The 11,211-nt window shown below is 38.0% G+C and overlaps 2 protein-coding genes across 5 annotated transcripts in view; one reads left to right on the top strand and one right to left on the bottom strand.

Annotated features, from left to right (window-relative positions):
- Nucleotides 1-163: 163 nt before the first annotated feature.
- Nucleotides 164-6,703, bottom strand: rassf6 (Ras association domain family member 6). Of its 4 annotated transcripts, XM_032569760.1 has the most exons (14): nt 6,542-6,702; nt 4,911-5,710; nt 4,637-4,708; nt 4,187-4,265; nt 3,916-4,076; nt 3,729-3,820; nt 3,572-3,608; nt 3,306-3,406; nt 2,235-2,434; nt 1,645-1,746; nt 1,475-1,526; nt 1,273-1,391; nt 612-709; nt 164-363 (listed from the first exon to the last, which is right to left on the bottom strand). In XM_032569760.1, the coding sequence occupies exons 3-14, from the start codon at nt 4,693-4,695 to the stop codon at nt 288-290; spliced, it is 1,176 nt and encodes a 391-aa protein (XP_032425651.1). In that variant the 5' UTR covers nt 4,696-4,708; nt 4,911-5,710; nt 6,542-6,702; the 3' UTR covers nt 164-287. The 4 variants fall into 4 exon arrangements, with proteins under 4 accessions (XP_032425651.1, XP_032425649.1, XP_032425650.1 ...); XM_032569758.1 differs by having other exon boundaries at nt 4,637-5,710; XM_032569759.1 differs by lacking the exon at nt 4,911-5,710.
- Nucleotides 6,704-7,235: 532 nt separating this feature from the next.
- Nucleotides 7,236-11,211, top strand: part of musk (muscle, skeletal, receptor tyrosine kinase) — a 31,734-nt gene continuing 27,758 nt past the window's right edge. The window contains exon 1 of the mRNA XM_032570608.1: nt 7,236-10,713. Coding sequence (XP_032426499.1) covers nt 10,644-10,713 — 70 coding nt within the window. The 5' untranslated portion in view covers nt 7,236-10,643. The remainder of the gene's footprint in view (nt 10,714-11,211) is intronic.

Here is an 11,211-nt window from a genome sequence, read left to right as displayed (position 1 = left end):
TTTTTAATTCAGTAAGTCACTGAAATAAACATATTTGCAACAAAATGTGTGACTGAATACTTCACAGTTTTTCTTAAAAAAAACCCCCCTCAAATTTATGGAAAAGAGCTGTAAATTTTAATTGTTCTTTAGGACAAAACAGAATTCTGTGCAGTATCATATGTGTTTTTTATGTTGTTTTCCAAACTCCTTTTCATAGCCTAAATGTTATGAATAAGAAAAAGTTTTTCAGATGTTTAGAGTTCCTCAGAGATACTTTTTCTTCCTTTCACTGAGTTCGGAAGTGGTCAGACACTGGTCTCAATGTGAGGGGACGTCTTAAAGCTCAGCATATGAGACAGCAGTCTGTGCTGGTGTTGGTACCTGACACAAACACAAATGTAGGAAAGTTATCAGTAAAAATTAAGAGAATCAAAAAACATGCAAGTTAAAATGATGCCTGGCCCCACCAAGAGGCCAACCAATGTAACTGCACTTTTAAGCACATCTGTGACAGACAGATGAAAATATTAATGCAGTGTCGATGCAGCACTTGTAAAGTTAGGGATTTTTCAAGATAATACCCCAGTGGCAACATAAAATCCTTTTTGTGAATAAAATCGCCCTCTTACTTGTTGATGACCCTTTGAATCTCTCTGTTTTCCTCCTCTCTGAGTTTGAGCAGAAACTGATCCAAGATGGGTAGCTCCAAGTTCAGATACTGAGCAACCTGAACACAGGAAAGGGAAACGTGGTGTTTAAAGAAAAATATGACTGACTTTCACTCAAATATAGCTTTAATACTGAATAAAATGTAAAATATTTTACAATAATGAATACACTAAGACTTAAAAAAGGTAAGGCAAGTCTGTAAATCTGTGACCCAATGGTGGACTTTGATGAACTGTTTTGCAAGATTTGCAGTCAGCAGACTAGAAAACGTCCACTACTTTGTGCTAGAGGGAAGTTCAGACAAATTTGTTTGTTTTTTTACATTAATAAATTTATCTTTTGTCTAAAGAATTCCCATTCAGATTTTTTGGGACATCTAGGAAATTTATTGAACAGAGAAGAGAATGCAAGAATATCCTGTCTTATAGGGTTACTAAATTTTAGATTCCCAAATCTGGAACTAATTGACAACCTGTATTAAATTTTCATGAAGCAAATGGATGGTAGCAAACTGTGATCGACATAAAACACTAATAAGAAAATAATGGATCACAGTCATGAAGCAGTTTTTATTTAACGAAAGACCAACATTAAATCTCATTGGCCATAGCTGTAACTCACGTCATTGCTGACTTCTTCTTCATGCATGTCCATTAGGAATACCTTCATGATGTCATCAGAGGGACCCTGCAGGATTCGTTCCCACAGTGGATGATCTCTGTGACTCAGCTTTCTTTTTTCTAGGAAAAACAACAAGGACATTGGATCGTCTTTACTCTTTTTCATTTATTCATTGGTTTCAGGTTGAACAGCTCAGCCTTACCTCCACTCTGGTGAACACAGTACAATGCAAACTCCTGTGGATCATTTTCTATCTGCATTACAAACAAATCAAAAGATAAACATTAGATAATTTAACATGTGGTCTGTTCGCTATTTTCCTGACTGAGCAAAAACAAAAATGTGCTGTAAGAGCAAGTATTCTACACTTGCCTTGAACTTGTTTAGCAGCTGTTCGATGACTTGGTCTGTGGTCATCCTGCTCGAGATGCGAACTTTAGTTGAAGTGTCAAATGATGGAGTGAATATAGAGGTCTGCAAAAGTCAATGAAAAAAAAAAAGAGGTAGCTCAGGATTTCATGCGGGATAAGATTGGAAGCTCAGTTAGCTGTCTGTGTATTACTTTTTCAATTTGTCCTGTTGTAACATTTTGATTTTGTAGTTTTTTTCAAGGATAGTAAAGGAATTATCTCACTTCACTTAGTTTCCATTCATTTGACTTATTTTCCTTGATCAATATATATAACCATCTGCCTCTGTATGTAATGTTTAACTGTCCACTGCTTAACTAAGGATGAAGGGGAGGAGTAAGGCTTTCCCTAGGCAACATTTCTGCTAAAACCACCAACATTTTGGAAATCTACAAAATAACGAGTTTTATATTAAACATAAAATATTAACAGGTAAATTAACATAACATCACTAAAACACATTGAAAAATCCCATCAATGAATATGTGGAGTGAGAAACCAGTGGACATAGTGTTAAAGTAAAAACAGCTTCATTCAAGCCCCGTTACTTACTTTGTAGTTGTAAAAATGTCCGTTGATAGAAAAGCGATGCTGTTTTTCTTTCTCTCTTTGTGCTGCTGACTTGCCCCTGCCCTTCCTCCTCTTCACCAACGAGACATCGCTCATGCAGCGAACAAGGTTGGACTCTGGCTCCAGCTCAGGGCTCCTGTGCCTCATAGGACGCAGGGTGGCGGTCTCATAAACCGGAGGCCCTGTGGAACGCAAAAACATCTTTTTCAATCCTACAAAATAAGGTTTTCTTCAAGCACCATTTAAGTGCAGAGAAAGATTTTTTTTTCTTTTCCGTTGCAAAACACCGGTCAGTAAAAGGACAAAGAAGGCCCCCAAGCTGTATGAAAACTTGTGAACCCACAATGACCAAAATAGCCAGATTGGACTTTGGAAAACTTTGGCAACCATTGCTTAACACAGTCTATGTTATGCTATGTGTCCACAAAGGTAACCCTAAATGCTAAAAGAAAGTAACATTTTAACGGTGCATGTTGTTTGGAAATAAAATCCTTTGAAATGACCAGATAGGTAACACAGTTTAATAAGCGGTGAACCAAAATTTCTCATATAAACAATTAAATCCTCAAATCGGGCAGCTGACAACAAAGGTCTCTTATTTTACTTTTAGTTTTATTTGTTACTGATGCAATGTTTTGACCATTCTGTTGCCTTTTGCAAACCAGGGATAATAATTTTGCCAGTTTTATAAGAAACATCTGCACACTCATGGCCCAAAAAGACCTGTGTGCAGCAGCCAGTTCTTTTGTATTCTATGACTCTGTAGATTTCGTGGTGGTGATATGTCAGGTGACAACACACATTTGTGATGTTGGCTCCAAAATCTACTTGGTGCACCAAATACTTCCATTATTGTAATTTGTTAAATAATGGCACTTGTAATGCAAATTTACATTAAAAGTGTCCGTTTTGCATTAAAAGTGTCATTATTTATCGAATGACACTCAATGATAACCATAATAAATGTTCATGAAGACTTCATTTGATATGTCATGTTTATGACAGTGCACACCTCTTCAAATAAAGTGTTACCATAGAAACGTAAAACCCAACCTGGCAAAGGATCTTTGACGACTGTTTCCTGTGCTGCCTCTGTCTCTGCCATCTCATCTATTTGGTGAAGCTCACTGTATTCTCCCCATCGTGACATAGTGCTGCAAAGAGACAGGCCCAGGAAATGACATCACTAATAACAGAGTCCTGAAAAGGTAAAAGTTTTTTACCTTTTCATGTAAACATTACTTGCCTTATAAACCTCAGGCTTTTACAGTTTTAAATGAATATTTGTGTTAAAAAAAAATGTATTAAAAGCTCTGAACCTTTTGCTCCCCAGAGGGCTGATTGGGCTGACGGGATCTAAAACATTTGAAAAGAAAAATAAAAGAACAGGATAAATCTGTAAGGGTGCTTTTATTTAGAAAAAAAAGAAGAAAGTGGGAAAACATGGTGCTGGTGTGTAAAAGATCAAAAATTAACCTGGTAGAGGATCTGTGAAGATTGTTTCTTGTGCTGCCTCTGGCTCCTTTATCTGGTGAACCTCGCTGTATTCTCCCCATCGTGACATAGTACTACACAGAAACACATCCAGGAAATGACATCAGTCCACAGTCATACAAAGGTTTTTACCTTTCCATGTGAAAATGATCAAAGTGAAAAAAAAAACCTTTTGCTCCCAAGGGGGCTGTTTTGACTGGTGGGATCAACTGAAGTTGGAGACTGAAGGGGAAGAATCTGTTTGTCATCCTGTATCTTCAGTCTGATTGGTCGTCGTACTCCCCAGGAGATGTTCAGAAAGCCCTCCACTATCACCTGCCCACCATGCCCCTGTTACACAGACACATGTGATGTTGCTCACATCCTTTTGTAGGGCTCATTTAGTTATCCTTCAACTATTCTCACAAACCAGAAGCAATTTAAAACGCTCTGCCTCGCACCTGAGAATAGGTGAGGTGCAGCTGAGTCTGGTCCTTCAGGTAACAGTTGTAGGTGTTCAAAAGTGACAAAAACCCTGCTCTGAAATGAACAAATAAATGAAATATGTTGCACAGAAAAGTAAAGAACAGAGAAATGCAACATCCTTGCGAAAGTATTCATGTCCATTGACTTTTTTTTCTTTCACATTTCTACATGTTGCAATCAAATACATGCCACACTTCTCAGATTTGTTTGTTTATAAACACTTTTTTCCCTTCCAACACTTCAAGATGCATCTGACGAATTGTGAAAATCTTGGTCGAGGGATCTGAATACTTTTACAAGAGACTGTAAACGGGAAATGTTTGTAGTGAGTTTATTTTTTTTTTTTTGTGGAATTAAGATGTTTTCCAGAAAAATATCAGAAACATAGACAAAACAAAAAAATAAAAGAGAAAGCCCTGAATCACCTAGACAGCGCCCTCCCGCTGCCTGCTTGGATCACTGCAGGCAGAGGAGCTTTGTTCATCTCTGTTCAGCTACTGCAGAGAAAAAAAAAACAACAGGATCAACTGTGATCACTTGTCAGCACAAATACAAAGCAGTCATGCTGAATCCTAAAGCGTCAAGCAGTATACAACACGAAACCTGTGGAACGACAATGCTAAAACTGGTCTTCCTGCACTCGTACAACCATCGTAGTGTCAATCCTTTCAAAATGCTACTAGAAAATAAAAGTCTTACCCGCTCCGACATTGAAAATCTGAGATAACCTCTTGATTTTGTCTTTGTCCCAGTCGATTTCTTCTTTCTGTGCTTTTAAAAAAAGATTTCCAGTTCTTTCTTTCTCTGTCTGAAGTTATATTTATCCTGTTCTCCCTAACCGTCCCTTTACTCTTTCACTTTCTTTTTTTTCCTGCATGTTTCCAGGAGCTTTAATGACAGTGCTCCACCCAGTAACCAGTGATGACAGCGTAGGGCAAACCATTTGTTTATATTTTGACCACAGACGCTGAAGCCTCCCACTGGAACCAGCGACTGCTGGAGTATCTTTGCTCCTACTCTTCTTTTATTTCCTCCGTTTTTCTTTGACAGTGTAAAAGGAACAGCAGCAGTGGTTCATTTAATTGACATTTTGTTTTGTTTTTAGAATTTTCATCTGCCCCAACCTGTTTGTTGTGGTGAAGGAAATGTCTGCGCTGTTCATGTCTGGTTGACAGTTGAACAAAAGAAGTGCTCAGAACCCGGCGCAACCCAATGAAGTTTTACACAGCTCCCAGAATTTGCTTTGTTGTCATTTGTTTGTGTTAAATTTAATGAAGATGGGGGCAATTTTTAAATGGCCTCCAATGTTGTTAGACATGCACATTTATTCTAGTTTCAAGGGGATTTATTTATTTCAATTTTAAGTATCATTGAAGTATAAGTATAGAAGGTGAGTCCCTGCAACACTTTTGAATCTTCCAAGTTTTTTTTTTTTTCAGGATTTCAGCAGATCCATTTAGCTCAATGGTTCTCTCCAAACCAGACCAGCTTGCTTGTTTCTGGAAAAAAAAAAAAAAAAAAAGCATCGCCCCCAGCATGACGCTTGCATACCACCCCCATGTCTCGCCACAACATGACATCTTTTTTTATTTTTATTTTTAGAAATGATTAAAGCTTAAAAATGATTGAAAGAATAAAACACTTTAACGGTATAATTAGTAAAAAAAAAAAGTGCATTTTGTGGATACAAAAGTAGATTATAGATCATTTCCCCGTGAAAACAGGTCAAAACCCAAGATGTTGTACATCAATAAGCAACCTATTTGAACTACATGATTATGTTCACCAACAAGAAAATTCTATGCATTATTCATAAAAATAATTTTAGTGCCTAAAACAGAAAGAAGCTTTCATAACACATAAATAGTATTTTTTCAGTTTTCCAATTGTGTCATGGCGACTTCCCTCAATTCACAAAAGCCCAATGCAAGTATTTAATTTAAACTGGTTAATAACCAGTTTAAATGCCTTTTATATTATTCACTTTTGATCAGAAAAAGTGATGGCCGGTGGGTGAAAAGCCACAGTGCACACCCAGTTACTCATCTTATTGTCTTCCTGTAAGTTGTGCATGTGCCTATTCCCTCTTATAATTAGCTTCCAATAGATAGCAATTCAAAGCCTTTGTTTTGCTAACACAATGTTAATCATAATAATTCTGTTTGAAACCCTCAATAATTATATCCCTTAATAAGATAATAAGGAACAAAACTGCCAATTCACTCACATAACATAAACAATACCAATCCTACATCTTTTCAGTGTTTGGTTCTGTGGAAAGCCACATCAAAACCGCTCTCTATGAAAGATCAAAAACAAGTTCTCCCTACCTGGCCAGTCTTTCGTCTGATCTTCTAAACAATGATGTAGATTTCCACTACATGTTTAGAAGTCGAATGTTTGTGCATTTGTTTGCGTTCAAAGGTCTGAAGTACAGTTGGTGCTGCAGGAGGTGAGGCTGTGTAGCAACCCCACAGCAGCTGGTTAATTATTGCAGAACACGTTGAGACAATCCTCAGAGGGAGTGGCTGACTGACACTAGATCTGACTTGACTTTAGAATGTGAGCATGTATGAGAGAGAGAAAGTGATAGAAAGAGAGGGAGAGAGAGAGGTGGAAGCAGAGAGATGGCGAGAGAGAAACCGCGTGTACAAACGAAATGAGACTCGAGGATTTTCAAATCTTTGAATCTGATTAAGCTTCCTAGTAGCTAAGCCTTTCTTGCTGCTAAGTTCAGCAGCTTAATTCAAACTGCTTTACCAAGCATATGTTAAAACATGCAAAGCAGATTCTTCATCAATACATCACAACTCTGAAGGTCCGATCGACTGCTTATGCCACAGGTGTCAAACTCCAGACCTCAAGGGCCGGTGTTCTGCAACGTTTAGATGTGCCTCTGCTGCACCACACCTGAATAGAATAATTAAGTCATTAGCAAGGCTCTGGAGAACTGATCTACACAAGGAGGAGGTAATTAAGCCATTTCATTCCAGTGTTTTGTACCTGCGGCACATCTAAAAACTGCAGGACAGCGGCTCTTGAGGACTGGAGTTTGACACCCCTGGCTTGTGCCATGCTAGAGGCATGGCTTCTTTGGAATAGTTGCTTTAAAACAACTTTTCTATTATATTTCAAAGACACTTCCCTTTTTCCGTCATCCCTTTGTTACTAGGTAGCGTACAACATTACGGTATAACAATTATGTCTTCAGAGAATTTAGCGAGTACTCAGTTTTAAACTGGCAATTTGTGTTTCTATACAGCAAAGTTTAGAATGTACAGAAATGATTAAGGCACTTTCTGAAACTTACCAGCACTTTTGAAACGTCTTTGCAAACCTTTCAGAATGTACAGTTCACTTTCTCCCAACTTACCAGAGTCTGAATTCTCAAAGTCAAAGAATAATTTATTCGGCCAGCTGCAGAAAGAAACTTTGAGCAAGGAGACAACATAAACTGCTGTCTTAGTGAGGATGTGTGATTGACTGTTGCTATGCATAATGCTATCCTCCAGGGACTGTGATTGGTTGATGCTCAAAACAAAATAACATAAAAAAACACGCCCTCACTAGATAATTGAAAGAAGTTAACTGATCCTACATTGACAGGATTAAGAAAAGTGTGTCACAATGATGAAGCTATGCAATATCTAATTATTTGCCACACAACATCAACATGTTTGATCACAGATTATTTTCATCCTTGTCTTTACTTTTGATTTTCCAGAACTTCTCGCCATTTTACAAAGCCATCTATTTGATATTAATGTGGACATTCAGCTGTCAGTAATTTATTGTGTTTGCCTGCTTGTAAAAAGTTGTTTGATCTGACAAAGCAAGTAACATAAAATGGGGAAGTAAAGGATGTGAAACCAAACAGGACAAAGGCAGCTGCTGGCAGAGCTATATCCATTTTACAGAATATCTTTCTCGTCTTCCCTTCTTAAGACACTGTTAGGTTTGCTAAAAGTTCTTCTCACTGCTCCGACGACGTGTCACTATAGGAGCTCTCCTAAGGTCTAAGGGGCTTTTAATGTGTAAGACTTTTCTTAAAATGAAGTCACCAGGCATTACTTATAGTCCAAGATTTCTTTGTGGGTCCAGGTATTTTTCCACAACTTAGAGACTGCTTCCAGAATCTAGAAGGGACTTTCCAGAACCTGCAAGACACTTTCTTGGAACCTTCATAAAACATAAAAAGTCTCTCTGCCAGAACTTATCAAGTACTCTTCGCAAACTTACTGGTCAGTTTTTCAGAATGTACCAGGTACATTTCCATAACTGAGCAGTCATCATGTGCCACGTTTTAAAAAGAAGTCTTGAAGTTTTATCATATTCTCGAGCAACCAGTGGGCTTGAGAATATGATAAACTGTTTTGTCTTGGTTTTTCTTAGCTTTGAACTTAGCTTTTTAACTTGTTTTACAACTCTTCTGGGCATTCTTCCTTCTTTCATTACACCCTTTTTTCCTTCTTTCTCATTGAGTCTTTATGAAATTGGATGAACATTTGTGGATATATAATTATCTCCTTTTTATTTGGACAGTATTTGAAATAAGTGTCTTTTTATACTTTAAAAGAAAGTCCAGGACAGATCTGACTTGGAACTGAATGCTGAGTCTCCCTTGAACAGATCCATCTGCAAGTGTTAGGCAAGTTTTGGCAAGTAGCTTTTTGGTAATCATCTAGTTGCTGCAAAAACACCTGAAGACCTGACAGACATAGATCATGACAAAGTTTGTGTTGTTTGATAAGTTGTCTGTACAAAGGGCCTGGGCCTCTCGAGGTTACATTCCTCAGCTTGGGTGCTCCTTATTTCTCTGCAGTATTGTGTTGCTTTAACAGAAAATCAATTCCTCTAAAACCTTTTAAGTGTAACAATTGTGCTAAAATCAATCACAGTCCAAGTTCCAAACAAAATCTTTAAAGGATCTTCAGAAGGCCTGGAAAAGTCTTTTATTTAACAGCACAGCATGTACCATAAAAAAGGACCTTTGACTCACTAAAGACAGTGTTAGAATTTTGTACAATATACATTAAAAAGTATTGGTTTTATATGTGACCGCTATTTGATCAGCAGAGGGAGCCAGAGGATCTCTAGACATTCTCGTGATTTCTAAAGCCAGGGCTTTTAGAGAGGTCAGTTACTTTGTCACTGTGTATGTTTCTATTCTGTTTATTTAGTTCCAGTGCTGCCATCTTTAATATGATATGAGATATGTTAGTGTCCCTCCCGCCTCCCTTTGTTGGCTTCTTGTAGAATAACCGAAAAAGAAGCTAAGCTATCGCTTAGCAGACAGCATCACCTAGTGGACAATAAAAAGAAGAACAAACAGGTTTACTTTAAATAGTTTTCACCAAATGGGAGGTATTGCACCAAATAACAATTTTTAATAACTTTTCTCTGATCTTAGCACGAGTTATTTACTAAGCAAATAAATATTGCCCAAATGTGTAAACACATTTACTTTCCTTTTTATTGTAAATAGATCCTTGTTTAACTGAAAAATATTTATATGCATACCCCTTCTATTTAAATCATTTGTATGGCTTCCACTGGCCAAGACAAACTTCTATTCTATTCTATTCTATTCTATTCACATCTGCTTGCTGCACATACTGCATACAATTACAGTATTGCATGCTGAAATATCAGAAAAGTAATTTTTGCCACTGTTTGACATATTCTTGAAATCACAAATCATAAGTTAACATTCCCCTCCACCCCCCCAAAATACAAAACACCTTAATGATGACTTAAAGACACAGACTTCCTGTTGGAGTACAATAGCTAAGTGCCCTCGATGCTGGATGGATGAGCAGTGAATGAAGTGAAATGCCATTCCTTTCTTAAAATAAAACAGAAAGTTCAGGCAGACAGGCAACAGGTGGACACAAAGGCTGTCTCCTGGATTCTGTGTATCCTGGATGTGTGCTTTGTTAAGTGGTGAGCTGCATAACAATCTTCTGTGAATACATGTTTGTAGAAAATATCAATGGTATGGATGTCAAATAGTTTGATAGCGATGATTAGGCACAATTGTGATATGATTGAATTTATATCCTGCAATAAATTTGTTGTGCTTCTGCTAGATTCCTGACAGGGAACAGAAACATCCCACTGTGATTGATTTTGAATAAATATAAAGTGTCCTGTCAGTGTTGTTGACCACTGCGCCTGCTGTGTTAGGAGCCATCTGAGCTCAGCATAGCTGCAAAATCCCAGTGCCTGTACTTAAGCAGCTGCCACTGTCCATCACCCAGTTAAAACACACGCAGAGTGACAGAGCTGTCCCAGAGAGAGCTCATGGTCGTCCCCGGCAAAGAGTGAAGCAACAAGATCACCTCCTTATCTGCTGTGGGACGCTAGCTGTCAGTTTGTTATTTTGCTTCCTCGACCACATGTTTTACTCGGTTTAATCGTTTTGGAGCCAAAATGAAGACTTTGGAGCAAATATTTGCCTTTCATATGATTCTGGTCACCTCAGCTTACAGCACACAGAGAGGTAAGTCAGAAACTCTTCAGTGATCCCAGTTGCTTGACTGTGTTTTTGTCTTTTCCTAAAGATAATAGTGTTTCCTGCAACTGTCCAAAAATATTAGTATAATTACAGTGAACTACAGCGATAACCTTCATACACAGCATGAAAAACGAGCTGGTGTCTAAAGGCCAACTTAGCCAAAATTTGATTAACTTCGTTTCCTCCCTACAACTTAGGATACCCTGTCTGTAATTTGTGACAGAGGAAATTGAAAGCCTCAGGTGTGTCACACATTCTAATATACAGCACTTCAGCTGTATACAAGGCAACTGCATCACAGCAAGCATGGTTAGATCCTCTTGCTGAAGCAGTGAGTGAAGCGCTGGATTACGGACATGTGATATGAACACCATATCAAATGCTAGCACAAACAGTTCATGAGCCTGCAGGCAGACATGCTTAGAAAGTGTGGAGCACCTACGCAAGCTGCAGAGAGCAACAGGTGGCCTTTCTGTCCGCAGA

Source organism: Xiphophorus hellerii, chromosome 8, assembly GCF_003331165.1.
Source record: "Xiphophorus hellerii strain 12219 chromosome 8, Xiphophorus_hellerii-4.1, whole genome shotgun sequence".
Taxonomy (NCBI): Eukaryota; Metazoa; Chordata; class Actinopteri; order Cyprinodontiformes; family Poeciliidae; genus Xiphophorus; species Xiphophorus hellerii.
The sequence above is the reverse complement of the archived record's forward strand: the minus strand, read 5'-3'. Positions and strand labels throughout refer to the sequence as shown.

What these genes read in the sequence shown, in the direction of transcription:
- rassf6 (XM_032569758.1), bottom strand. Translation starts at nt 4,695, where the DNA reads ATGAACAAAGCTCCTCTGCCTGCAGTGATCCAAGCAGGCAGCGGGAGG. An exon ending in GACATTTTTACAACTACAAA is followed by an intron (nt 1,747 to 2,234) that starts GTAAGTAACGGG and finishes TGACTTTTGCAG; the next exon opens with ACCTCTATATTCACTCCATC. An exon ending in AAGAAGAAGTCAGCAATGAC is followed by an intron (nt 710 to 1,272) that starts GTGAGTTACAGC and finishes TCCTGTGTTCAG; the next exon opens with GTTGCTCAGTATCTGAACTT.